The sequence below is a fragment of the Seriola dumerili genome, unplaced genomic scaffold (assembly GCF_002260705.1).
Source record: "Seriola dumerili isolate Sdu_G_001 unplaced genomic scaffold, Sdu_1.0 BDQW01000665.1, whole genome shotgun sequence".
NCBI lineage: Eukaryota > Metazoa > Chordata > Actinopteri > Carangiformes > Carangidae > Seriola > Seriola dumerili.
In genome coordinates this window covers 1,687,137-1,709,246 of record NW_019174920.1, presented here as the reverse complement: position 1 = coordinate 1,709,246, position 22,110 = coordinate 1,687,137, and the positions used below count along the sequence as shown (strand labels likewise).

The window sequence follows — 22,110 nt, the reverse complement described above, 5'->3', positions numbered from 1 at the left end:
AAGAAGAAAGACGCCAAACAAAGGAAGTGTTAAAGGCCTGCTGTGAAAAAGAGAGATCATTAAGTCCAGTTCTGGGTGATTAGGGGATGATGTGGTGAGAAGTATGGGAGAGTATGACAAGTATGTCAGGCTGACTGTGGCTTACAGCTCCAGTGGATGTTAGAGCAGGGCTAACAGGACCAGGACTGAAAAGCATACCTGGCTGTGATAGGAGTGAAGCAGGTGGGCAGAGTCGAAGATACTTTGATTTTCTTGTGGAACTGGTCTGTTGAGGAAAATTTGAAGATTTTGAGACGTAGTTAAATCCAGGAGATGGCAGTAAAGCAACTCAACAGATGACGTACAACCTCAAAGAAGAAGAAGGAGCAGTCGTTTTTTTTTTTTCTTTTTTATTGACAAATTTTATAGCAGTCAAAAAGGCACAAATCACATTCAGGATAAATGCAGAAACAACTGAGCAAGCAGTAATAAGAATAAGAACATTATAGGTCAGAGGTAAGAAAATGAATAAATAAATAGTAAGAAAACTAAAGAAAAATAATAAACTTAATCGTAAACAAGACAAAGTATGAAATAAAAAAATAAAATAAAGGGACAAAACAGAACGGACAAGAAAAATAAGAAGAGCAGGAACTGACTGTACAATGTTTGCACTACTGCGAAAATAGACTTTTATTTTGAATGTGTTCCTCCGGATGTTTTTATGTGCCACAGTTGTATTTCCCGTGGCAGTTACAATTGCTGCACTCAGTGGAGCCAGACACGCGAAGTTGTGTGGAAAAAATAGGTTTTCTTGTAAACGGGTTTTCCCCTTCATCCAGTTTCGTCCATCGGTGAAACTGGAGTTAGCATGCCCGCTTGAACACGACCATGTATCGTCCAGTTAAACCTGCACACGGCCCGCCGCCGTTCGGACCTCCACCAACCCATGGCCCTCCTTTCAGACTCGGAGGGTCTTGTGGTATCCCCCCTCCTGGACACTTACCCCGTGGACCTTGCGGACCACCTTCAGCCTCAGCACCGGATTTTCTCCACAACAGACCAGCGAGAGGGCATTTCATCAGTGTACGTACCCAGCAGGCTAATAAAACTAGCTTAGCCGGCTAAATTATGTGGTGCAGATAAGGGTTTAGCTAGCATCACACAAAACATTAGCATACATCACAGACCACTGTGAGTAGTAGTTGGCTACACATGTAGCTACATATTGTAACCGAGGAGTAAACAGCACATGAGAACCACTACACTGAGACTAGACAAATCTTGACTACATTATCCCGAGAGGGTAAAGATTCTTTAAGACACAGTTTCAGGTCTGTGAATTTTTTATTCTATCTATGAAAATGCTAAAAGGCAGATTAAGCATGGTTTGTTCTAATTAAATCATCACTTTGCTCCACTTTGAACTGTTGGAGCAACCTCATCACACCATGTGTTGTGTCTGCAGTGGACGGTTTAATCACATACTTTCTCATGGGTTCAAGAAATATTCCAGAGAATCACCATATAATCATAAGTATCCAGATTTATCCAGACAGAAGAGACATCCTTGTGAACTGGGCCTATTCAGATTAAAAACCAATAAATTACTAGTCAGGTGTGTCCTTCTACCTTTAATGGCAAATAACTTAATTGTTACATTATGATATTTAAAGGTGTAATGTGTAAGATCGTGCTACTTGCTCCACCTCCATAGGCAGCAGCATTTCACCTCTTTGCCCCTTTCCAGTTAATCGTGTTGTTTTCCCCATGTTCCTTATAATTTATCATATGGGCATTTATTTTCGATTGTTAAAATTGTTGATAGCACTGAAACAAATTATGAGTACTTGTAATACAAACAGTATATTTTATTTACCTATAAAAATATGAAGCAAGGGGATACTGCATGACACATGGGTGTCCGGCTATAGCAGCATGAGGAAGGGATGATGACATCATCACAAAGGCAGAATCAGAAAATAAGGTTTATTTGCAGGGTAGGTTTTTAACTGAAAAAAACTATGTACAAAAGTGTTACCAAAACTCCTGCTGAGCAGGATGTGCAAAAGATCACAGTATAGACAATATCTGTTCTGTGCAGGAATAATACTCCAAGGTGTTACTGTAATGTGGTTGTTGATGATTGATGAGGCCAGACACAGAAGAAAAGGCAGGTGCTGGTACATTCCTGACATGCACTGCCCTGTTTATTGTTACTCTAAATGAGCATAGTTTGTATATGTTTCATTCAAACTGTGAACACTAGTATTTCACTTAACTCTTACCTTATGGCAAAGTATTTATTATAGCCACATATTTCCCATACTTTCATATTCTCTTCACATTGTATCTAGTTGTTGGCTTAAATAAGATGGACAAAGATCCTCTAATAAAGGATGATCATCTATTACAAGCTGCAACAATGGGATGAAAATGGAACAGTCCCTGTCCCCAAACTGAGAGGCTACACAGCAGCCATTGACCCTAATAGGCTGTCATACCTTTTTGCATTTTACGAAAAGTAAAATAAATAATTTGTGTTTTAGTCCCTGGCTTCTCTGTGATAATCTAGTCCAGATTTGACCAGTCTAAGTACAATGGTTTTTGAAAGAGACCTGGTCCAATGTGGTCTAGGTGTGCTAAAAGCAGTAAAATCTCCTTTTTTTTTTAAATTTTCATAACTAGAATAAACAACAGTTCAAAAGAAAAAAACAGAGGAACAGTCACTCAGCACTGCAAGTTAAGTTTCCCTTAACTGCTTAATAAGGAGCTGCAAAATGAAAACAAACTTCAATGTTGTAGAAAAAATGGATGTCTTTCCTATGCTGTCTCACATTTTTTGGGACACATATAACACCAGGCAGCCTGTTTGAATAGGTTAGACCAGAGGTTGTGTCAGACTTTCTTGTCATTTTGATCGACAGGGTCGTAAAAATCCCGTCACGACCTAACATTACCCCTCATTTTAATTTAAAATTTTTATGATAATGAGACAAAGACTATTTAACAGCACTCAATTTTCAAAACCAACTCGATCACAATAGAATTTAAAAAAAAAAAAAAAACAGAACAAATTTACAGATTATACATGTATAAGGACATGGAGAGAAACAATGAACAGAGACAGCGACCGTAGGGCTGTGACGATGACGAATACCTCAGTCATGTGACAGCACCATGGGTTGAGCTCATTATCATCATCACTGCAATTTTTTGTATTTAATTTTGTGGCTGGTGAAACTCAGATGTTTAGAGTGATATGAAATATAAACATAGTGATCATTGTGTAGTGATCAATGACTGTCTCCCATCTCATCCACAGAATTAGATTCTATTTGTGGTGGTGGTGGTGGTGGGGTCATTGAGAGTTGATCTAACATAATGTAGTGTTTTACATGAGCCCAGTTCCAGTGGTGACACACGAAACCTTAATGACTCCTGAGAGAGAGAGAGCAATAACGTGTTATAATACTAATTTAATACAAATTACCCTCCTGCTAGACTTTAGTAGTTAAATGTTGCTAATATAAGATCAGGCAATATTACATTCTTGCAGTAGCCTACAGAAGGCTGCAGTTTCAGGACCACGGTTGTGTATCATTAATAATAATATAGAATTTTATTATTATAAATTGCGATCCTGGTGTTCACTTCCTTAGGTTGTAGTGTCATGAAAAAATAGGGTCCTGAAACTGCAGCCTCTGGTTTTGCAGGAACACTCTAATCCATTGAGCACAGGCTTACAGAGAGGACCAGTAAAATGACAGACAGCGCCGGTAAAAACTTAACGGTTCATCGTCAGGATTTCTTCTTATGGTCAGTCTGACCATGACAGACAGGTTTGTTGTGTGGGTCCATGTGTGTGTGAGAGGGAGAATGGACACAATGAAACAACAGCATAGAACACAGCTTTAGAGATCTGTTGTGTTGTTATGAGAAGTATAAAAATATGTATACACTTAAATTAGACTGTGGCAGCAAACAAACAGGTGTGGGAGGGAGGGATGGGTACGAGTACTCGAGTAGTCGATGTCATGGAGTAGCATTTCACTATTCTCGCACCTGCGCACCTGTTGTTTTTGGCTACAATAGTTCAGCTCAGTTGGCGTTACGTGCACCATGGCAGCCATGACAGGAAAAGTGATGTCTGGAAATACTTTGATTAAAAAAGACAACAATAACGTGCAGTGCAAGATATATTGCGTTAAACTTACATATCATCAGAGACGGTAGAGAAACCGAGACGCTTCATTTCCGTTTATTTCCTGTATCTGTGTCATGTGGGTTTCTCCACCTCCCCGCCCCTTTAGGAGAATGGAAGCAGGTCTGAGTGTATTCATTCCAACGGGTGAAGTGAACGAGGTCACAGATTATCACATATTCTTTCACTCCATAGTCATCGAAATAGATATTGGACCCAGTTTTCACAAGCCACACGTCTTCAGAACATTCTGACATCAAAATTACATTTTTCAGACGAACAGATCCGGAGAAAATGAACTTTATTTGAGACCTGCCTCTGTCTCAGTGCCATACTCTCGCGAGATCTGCCAACTGCTGACATCGTTTGCCAACCAATAACGAGATGTTTAGATGGACCAGAGTTATCTTTGGAATGACTTACTTATACGTTAAACCATGGATTAAACTTTAAAACTGAAATAAAACTTGTTTCATTGCTTAACAATTGCTTAAACAGATTATTAGCCTATTAAATTGACATGACTTTGTACTGGGCTGATCAGATGTCGTTAGTAGATTAAAAAAAAAAAAAAAAAAAACAGCGTCAAAAAAGGCGCAAATTTGTACTGTATCCGTGTTGTATCCTCTATGGTTGTATTCTTTTGGCAGGGACAAGTAATCCATAAATTTGTGTTAAAAATGCCGGAGCTTTGTGTAGCAATAGGCTGTAATAACAAGAACAACAGATGTCTTTTCTTTCCCAAAGGATGCAGAGAGGCAAGTCCAGACAGGGATAGATTTTAATATTAGCTGCTGTCACATTTCAGGGCAGTTATCTTGGCTTGAGGGAGGGGTTGGGAGAAAATGCCCACTTAGGAGACCGGAACTGTGTCCCATTTCATACCATTGGCGCTACCTGTAATGCGGTATCTTGTGTATTGAGGATCTTTGATATCATGTTCTCCAACAGCCAAACAGTAGGCTTGGTCAGGGAGGTCCGTGTCCAACTGGAAACACAAGCTTAACGTGGGATCCGCTTGTGTTTCCAGTCGGACACAGACCTCCCATATTTAGTTTTTTATGGTAAATATATATATAATTTGCTAGGTAATCGAGTAGTCATTCATAAGGTAATGACAGTACTCGAATATTGAAATTACTGAAAATGCCCATCCCTAATCGGAGGGGTGGAGCAGTGAGAGCTTGTCCACTAGTAATGTTATAGTGTCGTTCTCAAGGAATTACAGTAATTGTTAAAAACAAATTAAGTATTAAGAAAATATCCAGTTAAGGCGAGACCTTGGTCCGATGCTGCCCAGTATTGGTGAACTGGCTTTGCCACCATGATTGGAAATTAATTGATAGCAACATTAAAATGTCATTTAACCAACCTATTGAAAAAGAGATAGAGATTGAGCAAGATAGAGAGAAATAGGACTCGTCAGCAATGGAGAGGGAGTGAGTGAGCAGATGAATAGACAGAGAGGTGAAACTTTTATCTGGTAAATGGTGGTGTCCAGCATAGGTTGAATGTGTGTTGGTTAGGACACAAAATACAACCCACAAGTAAAACTATACTTACTAGCTAGAGAGTCTTGTTTGAAGCTACAGTTGAATTGTGCTCCACTCTTATGCATGCGACTTCGACAGTTTGTCCTGGCTACTGTGCAGTAGCTGTCTACAAACGTCCCATTTTCCTGTCAGCTGTACTGCAGAGGTCATTTCAGTTGACTGCAGAGGACATGGTCATCGCAGTACGTATCAGCCACTTGCGTCAGCCTCAGTGGTTTGTGTACTTGCTTTACATCAAAATGGGTGAGTCAGAAACAATCTTTGTTTGTTTTAAAGAGACTAGAGACTAGGTTGTATTACATTATTACATAGTTCTGAACTATATATATATATTTATATAACTAAAATATTTGCTAATATGACAAGATATTACATGTGAACTATTATTGTAAAGCTAAGTTTTTGCTTATTTTTAGAGTGTTATTTTGTAGACATGATAATGTGTGATGCATATTTTAATGAATCTAATATCAGTCAGTAAGGTTTAACAGGCAATGTTTTTCATGTTGTTTCCCATATTTTGCAGTGAAAAATACAAAGGAATCAAGGATTGGCAGAGTCACTGGACCGTATACAAAGGTGTTAGCAGCATCCTCACATAGCTGGAAAAAGAGGAAAGAACTTGTTGATGCACAGAAGAAACTACAATACTGATTTACTCTCATTTGGATTTGTACATCGCTCTGGACAAAAGTTTCTGCCAAATGGATCAGTGTAAATGTAGTGGTGTGAAAGTATAAAGTCAAAAGGAAATACTTCAGTAAGGTGATGATATCGTAAAATTGCACAATGATATACTTGTGTGTCAAATCAACATCTTTCATTTGATTAGTGTGATGCACTTTTGGAGGACAAGGTGCTGTAGTGAATAAGCTGAAGAGCTGCAATAAATATTAGGATTTTAAATTGTATTATGGATTTTAGAGGGAGCAAATGCAGAGAAGCTAACACAGGAGAGATATAATCTCTTTTCCTAGTTTCTGTCAGTATTCATGCTGCAGCATTGTGAATCAGCTGGAGCGTCTTTAGAGACTTTTGAGGCTTCCTGATAATAAAGAATTGCAATAATCCAGCCTACAAGTAACAGAAGCATGGACTTGGGGTGTGCCTGGTTTTTGCAATGTTGTGTAAGTGAAAAAAGGCAGTCTTTGAAGTTTGTTTTATGTGGGAGTTACAGGACATATCCTGATCAAAGATAACAGGACAATGCCATCTAGAGTAACTATGTCATTAGATAATGTGTTTCTGAGGAAAGTTTTTAGAATGTTTCCTTATAATATTGCCTAAAGGAAGGATATGTAAGGTGAATAGAATTGGTCAAAGCACAGAACCCTGTGGGACTTGATGTCTTTTGCTTACATGGAGGATTCAACATTAAAGTTTACAAGCTGAAATCGACCTGTTACCAGTAATATGTAATATGTAATAGGTTGTCATGGTCAGTGGTGTCAATTTACTGTCAGTGTACATTTGACATATTTGTTCCTTTTTGAATTCTAAATACAATTTCAGTTTAGTTATACAAAGGCCAGAACACCAGAAAGTTGCAGAGTGAAATTTATTTACACATCTTTGCAAAATATGGGTTTCTAGAAGCTTGATGACATAGCAGCGACACTCATGGCTAGTTGATAAACTACTGTACTGTAGCTGTACTGAAGCTTACTGTGAACATGTTATGTACATAGCCAAAACAGTTTGCTAAGTTTCTTTTTACTGGCTTGTTTAGCAGCGGATTAATTTTATTTGAATGCTTAAACTCATTTAATGACACTTACAGCCTTACAGCATAGGGCCACTAGTGTGGATGTAGTATTGGCATCTTGTTTGAATATCGTATTCACAAAAATAGCAGTTATCACTTGAAACAACATTTGAGTGTATGTTAGACACAGTGAATGAATATATTGAACTGTACTGTTCACTATTCTAAAGTGATCTACAGTAAAGGTTGTGGCTCTTATTGATTACAGTGCTTTGAACAGGTTCTGTGAATCGTGTGCTGTGATTCCATTGTTTTCTGAACCAAACAAAAAATGTTGATCAAATATTTTTATTATCACAATTTCATGTCTCTTATACTTGGTAAACATTATATCATTTATTTCATTGAAACTACTGTATATGTATTAACTTATGGTAATGTATTTCTGTGTCTGTGCTTTGTTGTACCTCATACAGGGAATAACATACAAAATATATCAGAGAGATTAAAGAAAACCTGTTTCTTGTTTGGTCCATTTAACTTTACTGTGGTTTTTGGTCTCAGCACTGGCAACATGCTACACATTGTGTCACTACTCTGCAAGATATACTGCCACCAATGAAAATACACACTGTGCCGTTGCTTGTCATACAACAGTGTATAGATTCTCAAGTGCAGAAAAGTGTGATGTGAGTACCATTCTCTGGTACGCACACCCATAAGTTGGATGGGTTTTTGTGTGTTAAGGGGGTTACAGCATAGCTACAGACCCTATGCAAGTTGCTGCCATAGCTACATCATATCTGATGTGCGCCACCTACCTAAGGGCTCCAGTGTTCCAATTTTTTTGATAAAGGTAACATGTGTCACAACATTTTTGTACATTGATAGCACCATAAGTGTTGTGCTACAAAGACACCCCAACCTACAAATCATATTCTCTGGACGTTAAGGAACTTGTTTGTTCAGCATCAATTTTTTTTCAATGAAAATGAAAGACAAAAAACGACCATTTTAACTGAAATCACAATTGCAATATCTGCTAAATAATCGCAATAAGATTTTTTTTTTTTTTTGCGTATCATGCAGCCCTAACGTCAAGAAAGACAATTTCCACTGCTGACGTTCTGCTTACTTTCACCCTCGCTTTTTAACACAGTGAATGACAGTGTCAACAATGATGGCATGGACTTCTTTTCAGTAATCAGACAAGATGGACCTTCATGTTGCTTGTCTTCAGTCAGTATCACCAGGTGAATAAAAGAATGGAATGTATGGATATATCATTTTACACACAATAATCCATCAAGTGTTAAGGTGAACACCCATGACGAGTCAAGTATAAATTTAGTTATCAGTAACAGTCAAATGCCTAAATAAATCTATTTGATAAAAGGCTTTGTAAGATTATCTGCCTTTCAAAGTAACATTGTCCATAAACTGTGTCTTCAGTCAAACAAGAATCAAAGGTTCATGGGATCAGTTGTTAATCATCCTGAAATTAGTAGTTTGCATTCAGTTTGCATACTTGCCTTGTAGACCATACACACAGTGAGATGGTGGTTAAATTCCATTAACAACACAGGACAAAAAATAGCTTAAATTTTATGAAAGGCTTGTTATTTGAATGTGTTTTGCCCTGCTAAGTCAGTACTTAGTAAACCCCCTTTGGCAGATATCACAGCTTGCAAACACTCAAGTTTCTGTCATTCTCACTTTTCAGGAATTAATTTTCCACAAGCTGTCAGAAACTCCTGTGATTCATCTGGCCCAATAAGTTATATAGGCCAGCACAAAGCATTGACCCAAGCATCCTGGGCCCGTATTCACAAAGTATTTTATCTCACCACTAAGAGTACGCCTAAGTTCGACTAAAAGTTTTTAACTAAAAGTTTTCTCCTAAGTCCTATTCACAAAGCTGCTAAGGCCAACTTTTTGTAAGGAAAAGCGAAAACTCCTAAACTAAGAGTACGACTCCGTTGCTATGACTGATGTAAATTTTCATGGACGAGCTTACTTGCAGGAACCACAGCGATTGGTTGATGAAAGACCGGCCTGTGCTAGTGAAAATGCATGCGAAACATCCCACAGTAATAATAAAAAAATGAATACAAATTAAATAATAACGGATTCAATGCTGTTTATAAAAGAAGTGCATTCTCCAAAAAGTATCTGCATGATAAGGTTTGTGTCTATACGGGAGAATTTAATTTTACAATGAAAATTTACAATAAAAAGCTCATCTGTCATAGACTACCTAACTAAAGCTAACTGGCAACCTATTAGCTACAGTCTGTTGTAGCTGTACCTGTTGTAATGTAGCTGTGGTCCCGGGTGTGGGTTGAGGTGTGAGAAGATTTCCCCTGTCCCCCACCAGATGACATCCAGCCAGAAGGACCATTAAGATCCATGTAGATCCTGGACACTGAACAACAATGTATAGAACTGTATCATCAAATAGTTTGTTGATGGTGTGATTTTGTTTCCCTGTTTACAACTACCTCCTCGTCTTGCTATGGCGCAATAATTTTTTACATTTGTTCCATCTATGGCACCGATCACAGTGGGTAGACCTACCATGAAGCGTCTTTATTTCTCTGTAGTTGTTGAACATCTAAAGGAAATCGTATGAATTGTCCTATAATGTCAGATCAGAGCAAATTTATTGTTTCGGCTTACAGACGGCTGGGAGATCTCCAACTTGTCAGCATTGTAAAGTTGGATTTTCTCTGTTACTAAGTAATGCAGCGTTGCCAAACACGTAATTTCTTCACTGATTGGGTTGTTTCAGTTGGTTGGAGATGTTATTGCATCCTTTACAAACTCCACAATGATCCTTATTCCCTCTGGATTGAGTTGGTATCTTTTAAGTAATTCAGCATTGTTTAAGGTTTCCAAAACATCGTGATGTGGAAGGACAGCAGCCCTTTTATGATTCTTTGTGATTTGGTCTTAGTGAGTTAGAAGTCCTCTCAACTGCCTCTAACTTCTCCCAGACTTAGGTGCTAAAATAGGAAGATGCTATGTGAATACGGGCCCTGATTATTACACGCTATGATAGCTGGCATTGTTTTCACCTTGTGACACCTACTGTACCGGGAACTACCACAGATGTGTCTGTCTGTGGACAAATGTTGTCACCATGATATCGTCGCAGCTGTGTCACTGAAGACAGTCTTGACACTTTATAGGTGTATAGTTGAGATCAAAATTAAGTTTTAAGATGGTTGTGGTCTGACCAATGAGAACAGAGCACACATATAATAATATAGTAATGACTACTGAGTGCTCATGTACTAATGTAGCAATGGCTACCATGTGCTCGTGTAATAATGTAGCAATGGCTACTGTGTGATCATGTAATAATTAGTAATAACTGAGTGCTCATGTAATAATGTAGTAATAACTACTGAATGCTCATGTAATAATATAGCAATGGCTACCGAGTGCTCATGTAACAATGTAGCAAAGCCTACAATGTGCTCATGTAATAATGTAGCAATGGCTACTGTGTGATCATGTAATAACTACTGAGCGCCCATGTAATAATGTAGCAATGGCTACCGAGTGCTCATGTAATAATGTAGCAAAGACTACCATGTACTCATGTAATAATGTAGCAATGGCTACCAATTAGTAATGTAATAATGTAGCAATGGCTACCAAGTGTTCATGTAATACTGTAGTAATGACTGCCTTGTGCTCATGTAATAATGTAGCAATGGGTACTGCATAATAATGTAATAATGTAGCAATGGCTACCAAGTGCTCGTGTAATACTGTAGCAATGACTACCTTTTGCTCATGTAATAATGTAGCAATGGCTCCCTAGATCTCATGTGATAATGTAGTAATGACTACCAAGTGCTCATGTAATAATGTAGCAAAGGCTACCGAGTGCTCATGTAATAATGTAGCAAAGACTACCATGTGCTAATGTAATAATGTAGTAATGGCTACCGAGTGCCAATGTAACAATGTAGCAACGGCTCCCAAGTAGTCATGTAATAATGTAGTAATGATTACTGAGTACTCATGGTTTGGAACGTCAACATGTTGACAGCATTGGGGTTGCTGTGATAGCATCAACATGGTCCCTTGTCTCTTACTCTACACGTTATCTCTCTTTGTCACTGAGCATTTTCAATCTGTGGTGGATATAATTTACAACAAGCTCCAGGAAATTGCAAAATCTATTTTACATTATCTGTGATGTAACCACAGACTATTTAAACAGTTGCTATTTTGGTCAATTTGTGTCAATGTAGTACATTTGTAAGTATTAGCTTTGTGGAACCCCGTTTTAATATATTCATAAATTTAACTGCATAGTTATATAGAGTAAAAATGCTAAAACATATGCTATTGCAGTTCTGTCTTGTACAGTACTATAACATGAACTCTGAATACTCTCAGCCCCACTGTAGCAGCTTCTCCATAGACCGTAGTACAGTGATTGCTTTGGGAGGCAGCCAGCAGATCGTCCCTCATGCAGAACCACAACACCTTCAGGTCCCACAGTGGAATCCCACTCCTTTGGATCATCATCTTCCAGACAACAGGTATATGTATTGACATAATATTTTATTTTATTGGAACAGTTGCTTTAATGTACTTTCATTTTTTCCTGTGTTTGAAACACATGCATGCTTGTTTTCAGTGACCGAGCTGGTGAGGAATTCCTGAGATGTATTGCAGCCAACAAGCCCCTCCCAGATTATCTGAAAGGGAACATGGCTTATAATCTTGCTGATGCATTTAAGTCAGCAAATGTCCTGAAAGATGCAGTAAAATCAGACCCTGAGTTCCAGAAACTTGTGACCAGGAGCAAAAGTCGTAGTCAAAGCCGAAGTCGTGGCAGAAGTCGTGGCAGAAGTCGTGGCAGAAGCCGTGGGAAATCTCGAGCCAAGAGCCATGCACGAAGCAGAAGCAGAGTACGCAGCCGAAGCAGAGGAAGGAGCAAAAGTCGTGTTCGTGGCAAGAGTCGAGCTAGAAGCAAAAGCAGGGCAAGAAGTAACAGCAGGGCTCGTAATAAGAGTCGGAGCCAAAGCCGAAGCAAGAAGAAGAGACATGCACGGAGCAAGAGCCGGGTTGGGAGGTCCAAGTCACGAAGTAGCAGCATTGAAAAGAGACATGCTAAAGACAAAAAGAGAATGAGGAGTGCCAGCAACAGCGGCAGCAGCAGCGTCAGCAGTAACAACATGGCAGGGAAAAGTCTGTTAAAGGGACTGAAGCTGGTCATAAACAGCAAAGAACTGGATGAGCGGTTGCCCACCCTCAAAGATGCCATCCTCACTATTCAGGTGGAATTCATCATTCATTCTTCAAAATGTCTTGCTTTAGTGGGTTATCAGCATAAATGTCCCTAACAAGTGATTCTTAAAGATGGTCTGTTTAGGTACACCAAGATTACACCAAGGTCTTTTTAATAATATTCATAAGTTCAGTTCTGTATCGACCACATATAGCAGCAGATTGCCTCGCAGGTTGTTGTCTATCAGAAGTTGTTAATTGTTCTTAAATACATGTGAACACAGGCAGTTAAAACTAATGCATGCTTAGACTGTACCTCTTTAGCCTGTACCTCATTAATTCCCTAAACATTTCATCTGCAGCCCAACAGGATAACAAAGTGAAGGACCTTGCATCTGTTAAATGTTTCTTATGTGGTGTTTGTTTCTGTCCAGGCCTCTGATGAAAGGAAAAAAGTGCAGAGTGGACTGGACAAGAACAGACCTCAGCAACATGACAGTAAGGAGAATTCAGCGTCACCGGAGAACGACAGCATGCTCCTTCCCCATGACAGAGTAGGCAGTGATTTCTCTTGGCTCCAAGTACAAAGTCAAGAGGACTCCAAAGTCCGGAGAGCTGATGAGCTTGATGATGAAGAGTCGTTCTTGTATGGGAGTGAAGACACTGGAGGAAAACAAGACAACAAATCGTCTTCCAACCTCTTTTCATCGTTTTCCCAGATTGGAAAACATTGTAAACTACAAGAAACTGATGTTTCTGCTCTTTGCAGTCAACAGCATCATCAGACCAAATCCACATTCAGTAGCTCTGGGGATCGGCTCGATCTGAAGCATCCCCTTCAAATGACTTCCTCAAGTCTGGCCTCTGCCAATCTGGACAGCAGTGAGTGCGAGAAGATCAAGAGCATATTAAAAAGTTTGGGCACAGCAGACATCAGCGAGATCATGCTGAAGATGCAGGGGCAGAAGGAGGAGAAGCAGCTGTCTCCTGCACTTCCTCGTTCAGACCCAACAGCAGCAAGCTTGGCGGTGTCGGCAGTGAATAATCCGAATGTACGACATGCTCTGGAATCTCTACAGTCTCTGATCAAAGGTGAGGACCCTGATTCAACTCCATTATTCAGGCATTAACTAACCATAAATAACACTGTGATCAGTTGTTTCATTAGTGTGGATCACTTTTGGTTACATCCAAAGTTTGAACCAAGTTTATAATCGTTTTGGATTTTTCATTAGTTTTTATTTTTATTTTGTTTTGACTTTTTGTTTTCACTCTCAGTTTAATTAGTTTTAAGGCAGATTTGCTTCTGTTTTTCTTTTTCTTTTTGTTTCAGTGTTTTAGTTTTTTTGGTAATATGTGGTATTTGTCAGGGTCTGATTCATAAAGGTTAGAAAAAGTATTGTGTAATAAAAACTCAACAAAACATCAAACCATTTAAAAAATGTGTTCACTTAAGACAGATGAACAACCATCCACAAAAGACAATTATAACAGATGTGTTAGTCAGTGTGTTTGTGTCATTACCCAGAAAAATTCAACTGGACAGAACAACTACTTGACTTCATTAACACAGTGAATGTTTTGGACACTTAAAGTGCACATGTAATGGTCGTACACTAAGAACCAATCAGCTGCTAAGATACTGCTCCATCTGGCACAGCTGAAAAATTGTAAGATAGATTTTAAATCCACCCAAAACACCAGCTGATGTCTGAGATAAACTGATGAAAACTAAAGACATTTTCTCTATAATTTTAGTTAGTTTTAGTTTTGTAAACACACAGTAGTTTTTTTTTTATTTTAGTTAACGAAAATGTTTTTTCACATTTAGTTTTCATTATTTTGTTAGTTTTAGTTAACGATAATAATCTTGGTTTGAACTGCACATTTTAAATATGTGCAGCCACAGATCAGGCACATGTACTTTTTATTATTTATTAATCCATTGATTTCATAAATTCAGCGTTAAGCAAGTTGCACACTGTATAAATACCATAACACCTGTTTTTGTTTTGCAGCTGCACCTTTAGAGTATATGGCTGGAGGTACTCTGTATTTTGACCTAAAGACCTAAAGCAACAATGAATTGATCCAAACTCTCCTGTTCCTTCATTTTAATAAACTGTAGTTTATTCTGTCTCAGTCCCACATTTAACCTCCTTCTGCTGTAAATACTACACTTTTCAGAGAATGTGTATTATTTCACAGATGCTGCAGGTAAGCTAAGAACGGCAGGGTTCAGCTGTTCTGGGAAAGCACTGAGCTTTTCTCCTTAAAATGAAGCAGTATATTTGTGACCCCTTATGTGTTTGAGCTGCAGACTGGGGAAAAGTTAGAGAGTGATGAAAAACAGATCTTGAAAATCAATCAATTTACTGTAAAAAGGTATTATCAAGTCTGTTGTATTTATGTATGTGAATGTGGGACACTAGAAGTAGATTCTAGGCACAGGGAGACGTACAGTCTTTTTCATGAAGTTTCAGTCATGTTGAATGAATTATTTTGAATTGATTAATCCATCCTGGTCCAGGTCAATTTAGTTAATTATATCCATAGGAACCATTGTTACAAACGACTGGAAACAACTGAAAAAATGTAATTATAATAATAAATAATTCTACCCTATATTGTGCCTACTGCTTTCATCCTTTGGCAGGTATGAACGTCAAACAGGTATTAAACTTTCTGTGTGTTGCCAATAAGGTCTTTCATTTCACTGGGTGAACCCTGCAGAGGTCAAGTTGACCAGTCACCTGGTGTAAACAGTGACACTGAACTCTAACACGGGATCATGTTGCTCTTTCTGCTTTAGCCACGAAGGAGAAGCGGACTAAAAGTGAGGGGAGTGGCACATCTCAGAGCTCTGATAAACACAAGGTGAAGAATTTCACTCACTGTTATTGACTGTATAATATCTGAACATGAAGGTGAACACATTAAAGATTAAACCCTGAAACTGTTGTCTGTTTTCCAGACAAGTGACACTGAGGAGAGGAAGATAGAGAAACAGGCCAGAATCAGTAAGATGGAGTCATTGATGAAAGAGCTGGAGGGCTTGTTGAAACAGGATGGTAAAGCACCTTCTCTCTTAGTTTTGATTCTTTATCATCTTCCACATTAAAAAACTTGATGCTTCACTGCGTTTCTCGTCCCTCTGCAGGACTGAGTTTCCTGACACCAGTCATTGGGTTTTACTGCCAGAAATGTGAGGAGTTCATTGGAGATTTGAATTGTGCTGAAAACCATGCAGCCATCCACCGACACAGTACCGCCAACAGTGTAAGTACCTCAGGACCAAAGACCAGCAGTGAATGTGTCCCACAAACTTCAACTGTGTGTATCCATAGCCTCATATCTTCTTCCTCTGTGCTTCCTCAGAAACACATGAGCCACATTTTCACACTGTGTCCACCTTCCTTTAGCACCTTTAACACACACCCATAGTTAATTTAATTCAGTCCCACACACCATCCTGTCGCAAAAGCACCAAACTACTAATTTCCAGTAATTTAATTAATAGTAATAATGATTACATTTATTTAATCCAGTACTTTAATGATATCAACTTACTTTAACTGTACTCTTATCAATCTGGTACTTTAATGGTACTCTTATTGGTACTTTTTTTTTTTTTTTTTTTTTTAAAATCACATGGACAATATCAACATTCTTGAGTGACAAACTTCAACAGCACTGAACAAATCACTGTTATAGACTGATTTTTTTAATGATGGAAATGTAAAACAAATGTAATACACAATGATTTAAAATAGGACTTTTTCTTTGACAGTATTTTGACTGTGCAGTAGTTTTGAACAAGGTTTATTTACAAAAACTGAAAATCACCAACAGGGAAAAACTAACGAAGGACCACTCAAGCGGCTGCTGAGGGAAAAAACAACAAAAGAACAATAACACAAAAAACCACGAGGGGCAAAAAACTCTAGAATAAAAGGAAGTTGTTCAGGAGGAAAAAAATACTCACTAGCACACAAGAAATAAACGCTGGAAATACAGAGCGGGAGGTGAGGCAGGTTCTCGTGAACGTTGCAAGGAACAGCAGGCATGCGAGTGAATCGTGTGGCACAGGGGAATGTTTGGCGGAGGCTTAAGTAACCAGGCTGATTGCAAGGAATCAGGAACAGGTGAGAGCAATGAGGCTGCTGCTGAGAACCGGCCCCGCCCCTCCGCGCTGCCCTGAGTGAGGGAGGAGACAGAGGTTAAATGGAGGCTCAATGCAGCAAAGCAAAAAAAAATCAAAAACCAAACCATAACAGTTCCCACAGCATTGGAAACAGTGAAAATACATCATAGACAAATGTAGTAACGGTAACGGAGTTGGTAAGATAAAATGTGCGATGTATTTTCTTAATTTCTCCAGTACTGATGGCAGAACCAATAACGTTGGGGCTCATCATTTCTGCGGTCTTTCAAAATATTGCCTGTACAGGGTTTCAGTACCCATCCCTAGTCAGGCCTAAATATCCAAACTTTAACCTGACCTTTACTGAACACTGCCCTATGGAAAACAAAACCTGTTGTCTAGCACTTTTCATATTATGGGGTTTAAGAAGCTCGTCGGTCATAAGGTAGCGACAGACTTTCCACTTTCTTTGTCTTCAGGTTGCAGAATTTGTCTTGTTTTTTTTTTGTTTTTCATTGTATTTTTGTTTTGTTTTTTTGTTTGTTTATTTTAGCAGAAGGTGCAGACGGGAAAATATGCTGGAGACAGCAAAGAACACTCACACTATTCTAGCAGCAGTAGCAGTAACCAACACCCACACCCCTCAGAGAGGAGAGACCACAGGGACTACAGCTACCGCAGAGACCCAGGAGACCACAGAAATCATTATCAACAATGCTGGAGGAACGAGAGAGATGGCTTAAGAAAACTAGATGACAGCCACAGAAACAACAAGGCCAGGCAGGAAAACCTCTCCCTGAGAGAGGAGATGAGTAAGGAGAGGATGCTCATCACAGTGTCCCAGGGACTGACACCTCCTTCAAACGTCAGGGTCAAGGAGGAGGTGAAGGAGAAGGCTGTTGGAAGCTACAGCAAAGTCAAGGCAGAAGACACAAACAGCAAGGGCAACAGAGAAAAGGATAGCAAAGAGAAAGGTGACAGCAGTGACGGTAGTGATGACGACAACGACAAAGGAAAGAGTAAAGTAAAATCACCAAAGAAGAAAAAGAAGAGGAAGGAGAAGAAGAAGAAAAAGAAAGAGAAGGGGGGAAAGTCCTGAGTGTTGAATGATCCATTTCACACTGGTCCCCCAGATGATGTCAGCTGCTTGTTTTCTCCAAGTTTCTAAACTTAAAGTTCAGAGTTTTGCCATCCTCCAGCCAAAACCATGTTGTTGTTTTCTCTTCCCCATTCCTTTTTTTTTTTTTTTGGTGTGATCAGAAGAAAAAAGTCGGCTGTCCGGAGAAGAGAAGATGAATATCAGACTCATCTGTGTGTGTAGTACAGGTGTGGGTCTGACATGTGGTTAGAATGGATGTTTAGAGTTGTTAAACAGACTGACACACACTGATGACACTGATATGAATCTTCTTTTCTATCTGTCTCTCATGTTTTTAAACAAATGTCAACATGCTCCTTTTTGCTAAATGGCTTCCTGCAGGTCTTTCTATGAAAGTGAAGATGATGATGTGTAAAGTATGTTTTCATATCCTGTTTTCAACTTTTAATTAAATGTTTGAAAAGCTCAGTCGTGACTTCTTTTTCTCAGTACCATTGTTTCTGTACAAGGACCAACAGCAGTGTTAGAAATGTAGAAATGTAACGTGTGTATTTGAGTTTATCCATTTTCTCCTGACTTGTCTTATTTTATTGTGAAACACAGGACAACGCGCACACATTTCCTGTGGTGACTTTCAAGATGAAAATACAGAATCTGCACAATTAATCAAAGATGTTAAAAAGCCTCATCTCTCATTAGTTACTGAGCTTTTTTTGTTTTCTCCATCATCAGCATTTGTAGCTGCTGCTTCATCACCTTTGTTCAGTTACTATCAATGAACCACCAACAGCATCTTAATGGTCAAATCGTTTCATTTGACAGATCAGATTATGGCAGATCACATGATCATATCACATGACCAGATTCATCCTCTGAGGGCGTGCCAGTATTGTTTACCTTGACATGCTCTCAGCAGCCGTCCTCATTATAATCACAGCTGTTGATCAGACTGTTCTGCACAGTGGAGATTAACATGGAGATGCTTTTTGCTGGTTGGTCTCTTCTTTAGGACTTTAGCATTCCAGGTAGAAGACAGTTGGTAACCTTCCTTTAACTAGTGAACTGCTCACCCATTCTTTGTCCCTCTGTTCACATCTCTGTTGTTCACTGAGCTGCTTTTCCTCCATGCATCCTCATGTTTCTTCATCTCATTTTACAACCATTTGTTTATCAGTTTCAAACATTTATAACTGGCAAAAGGTTAAAACACATGACCATTTATTAATGAGTTACTATAAGGCTCCTTTTACCAGTTATAAATGGTAGTTACTCATTAAGATTAACAAGTAGTAAGCATTAACTTGATCTTGCCAAATAGTGAGCCTGCATCAATGTATGAAAACTGTTAGAACTTGTTTATAATTGCTCATTTACTGTTGTAAAGTGTTAATAACTGAATTAAACTAATTATGAACAATTTATACATCCTTTATAAGAGTGGTCTTCTTGTAAAGTGGTACCCAGTATCGTATATATCACTTACCTTCCGTTTGAAAAAACAAATACAAGAAATATTTTCCATGATATTAAATCATAATATTGTGCTTATAGACTACAAACAGAAACTTGACACTGTGTTCCAGAAGAGTGAAGACATCCCTCCGTACAGGACATTTACTGAGCTGTTATATTCATGACTGCTCAGCAGATGGAGACAAATCCTCATGGATACATGCAGTATACCTACACTGTACAACAATGGATGGCCTCATAGAGGAGGAAGTAAAACAGTGAAGCGACTTTCGTTCTCACAGTGACTCCCTAACAAGCAGAACAAAAACTGTCTAACGTGATGTGTAACTCCTCATCACAATACTCAACAGGTATTTTATGAACATGTGATTGTACAACACTGGACAGTTTGTTGATTCAGGCTTTGCCGCATTCCCATCAGTCACTGCAAGTCCCAACCCGCCCCTGTCTGTAACAGCCTGTTCTTTAGAGAGAGTGAAGTCCATTCTGCCGCTTTGTTACTTTCACATGAAGAGTTCACAGCGGACTGTGACAGTCTGTGTTCTATCCAAGAAGCGTGTCATGTGAATGTGAGGTGTCTGTCATGTCTAAAAGATGACAAATAAACACACAGGGACTTAAAGTTACAACTTTGTTTTTAAAATTCAATCAACAGTTTGAAATGTGCCAAAAAAAAAAAACAACCAGCGTTTACAATCAAGTCCAGTCAATTTTATTTACAGCACTGAACCACAACAGAAGTCATCTCATGGGGGGTCTGGTCTCGACAGGAGGAAGGACAACGTGGCAAAATGCAAGTTCCACATGGAGATGTAAAATATTAACAATAGCAGTAGTAGCAGGGGGTGTTGAGCAGGGTCATGGAGGCAATAGGTGGTCTACAGTCTCAGATCCAGACTCTACAGCTCTGGAGGCAGAAAGCCCTGCAGAGGGCAACAGGAGAAGACGAGGAAGCACAAAACCACAGGAGAGAAGCCGAGTTAGTCACATGTATTACAGGTTTTTGTGATTGCTTACACACTCATTTCAGAAATTGGTTCATTGTGTCAAAACTCCACACACAAGCCGAGCAAGACAGAACACCTGGAGCTGAAGATCTCACTTCTATGTCAAAATGAACCATACACACATGCACCATGTGAATGACTCTCTGAAGGCAGCAACAACACACTGATGAAAACACTGCTGTCTTTACAACTTTGTATATCTTTTTCATTTTGTCATACAGGCTTCACACAACACAGAAATAAAAAACATTCAGAAACAGCTGATTTTACCAGAACAGGTTTGTACAGAACAGTAGAACTTACAGCTGCAGCCACAGCCTCTGTCACAGAGCATGTTTACACTCAACTGTGAAGATGGTGAAAGTTATTCTGGTGTAAAAAACACAGGATTACAATGTCTACAATTTCACACAGGGAGGGGGGAGGGGGGAGGGGGCTGGGGGCGGTTTGGACAGATAGGCAGATACCCCCCACACCAGTGCAGGTCACATACTGCTTTGTCTGAATGTCTACATTGACAACACAACACAATCTGCTGCCATCACTCTGTTACTCTACAGTTCAGTGATAGTTCCACACGTTCACAGAGAAGGTCTTTGACTCTAACACTGTTCCTCTCATATGGAACCTGTACAGCTGCTTCAGTGTAAGGTGGTGTTGACTCAACATGTGGCAGAGTGTCGATGGACTGAAAGGTTCAGTTTAGAAAGTTTCAATTTCTGCATAAGTATTTTAAGGTGTTTATGTGTGTGGTACAAAATTCAGGTGTGTGTTGCAGTTTGAAAAAGAAGTGTTTTCACAATGATTGTGAGATTTAAGTCTTGGACAAAGTGTCTAATGTAAGAAAACAGTGACATTATAAAAATATGTTTGTACTTTTGGTTCCTTTGTTTAAGGTATGGTTTCAAAAGATAAGGTTTTGATGCTTTGGTCTAAGCATTCACTATTCAATCAATCACAAAAAATGGTGAAAAAATACACGTTGCCATTTTGAATATGATAATAAAAAGTCTTCAAGTCTTCAAGGTCTGACTATGGATCCTGTATTTCCTTCAGGCTCAGACACATCTCTGTCTGTCAGTAGTTCACAGCCAAACTGGGAGTGCTGTGTTCTATTTGAGTGAAAATACAAGTGAACACACACACACACACACACACACACACACACACACGAGGATCATGTCCTATCATGTCATAAAACAGGCCGCAGAAGACAGTCAGGCAGGCTGCAGCAGAGGCCTGAGCTCGTTACTCATTAAACAAGAAGAACATGACAACACTCACGTCCTCATTTCAACTGTGCTATATCACAACAACGACTCAGAGACAGAATTAAATCAACAGCAAGTACATTATTAGTATTTATTTATTCTTATTGTATATTGTATGTATTGTATCTAATAATTTAAGTACTTAGTAAAGTATTCAAAGCTGCTGTAATCAATAACTACCTTATTCTTATTGCAAATGCTTAATTTCTGTACATATTCTATGACCACCTTCACGCAGGAGCATCCTGTTCCTTTATATCTCCTTTTTGAATGTCTCTGTTTTGCGGCCATGGACCAAGTGAAGGCCATGTGGAGCTTTTGTCACCGTGTCGAGCAGCACTGCGTGGGAAACGGGCCAGCAGGACCTGGACCCAGGCTGTCAGCTGTATATCTGCACTTCACCAGCCCTCACAGCATGACTC

General features: G+C 39.1%; 1 protein-coding gene across 2 annotated transcripts; it reads left to right on the top strand.

Moving 5' to 3' along the window:
* Positions 1–799: 799 nt before the first annotated feature.
* LOC111236407 lies at positions 800–18,405 on the top strand. 2 transcript variants are annotated; one of them, XM_022765119.1, is made up of 8 exons: positions 800–1,065; positions 11,858–12,003; positions 12,102–12,744; positions 13,129–13,786; positions 15,507–15,571; positions 15,669–15,765; positions 15,855–15,973; positions 17,395–18,405. In XM_022765119.1, the coding sequence occupies exons 1-8, from the start codon at positions 871–873 to the stop codon at positions 17,935–17,937; spliced, it is 2,466 nt and encodes an 821-aa protein (XP_022620840.1). In that variant the 5' UTR covers positions 800–870; the 3' UTR covers positions 17,938–18,405. The 2 variants fall into 2 exon arrangements, with proteins under 2 accessions (XP_022620840.1, XP_022620839.1); XM_022765118.1 differs by having other exon boundaries at positions 17,392–18,405.
* The last annotated feature ends 3,705 nt before the right edge of the window (positions 18,406–22,110 follow it).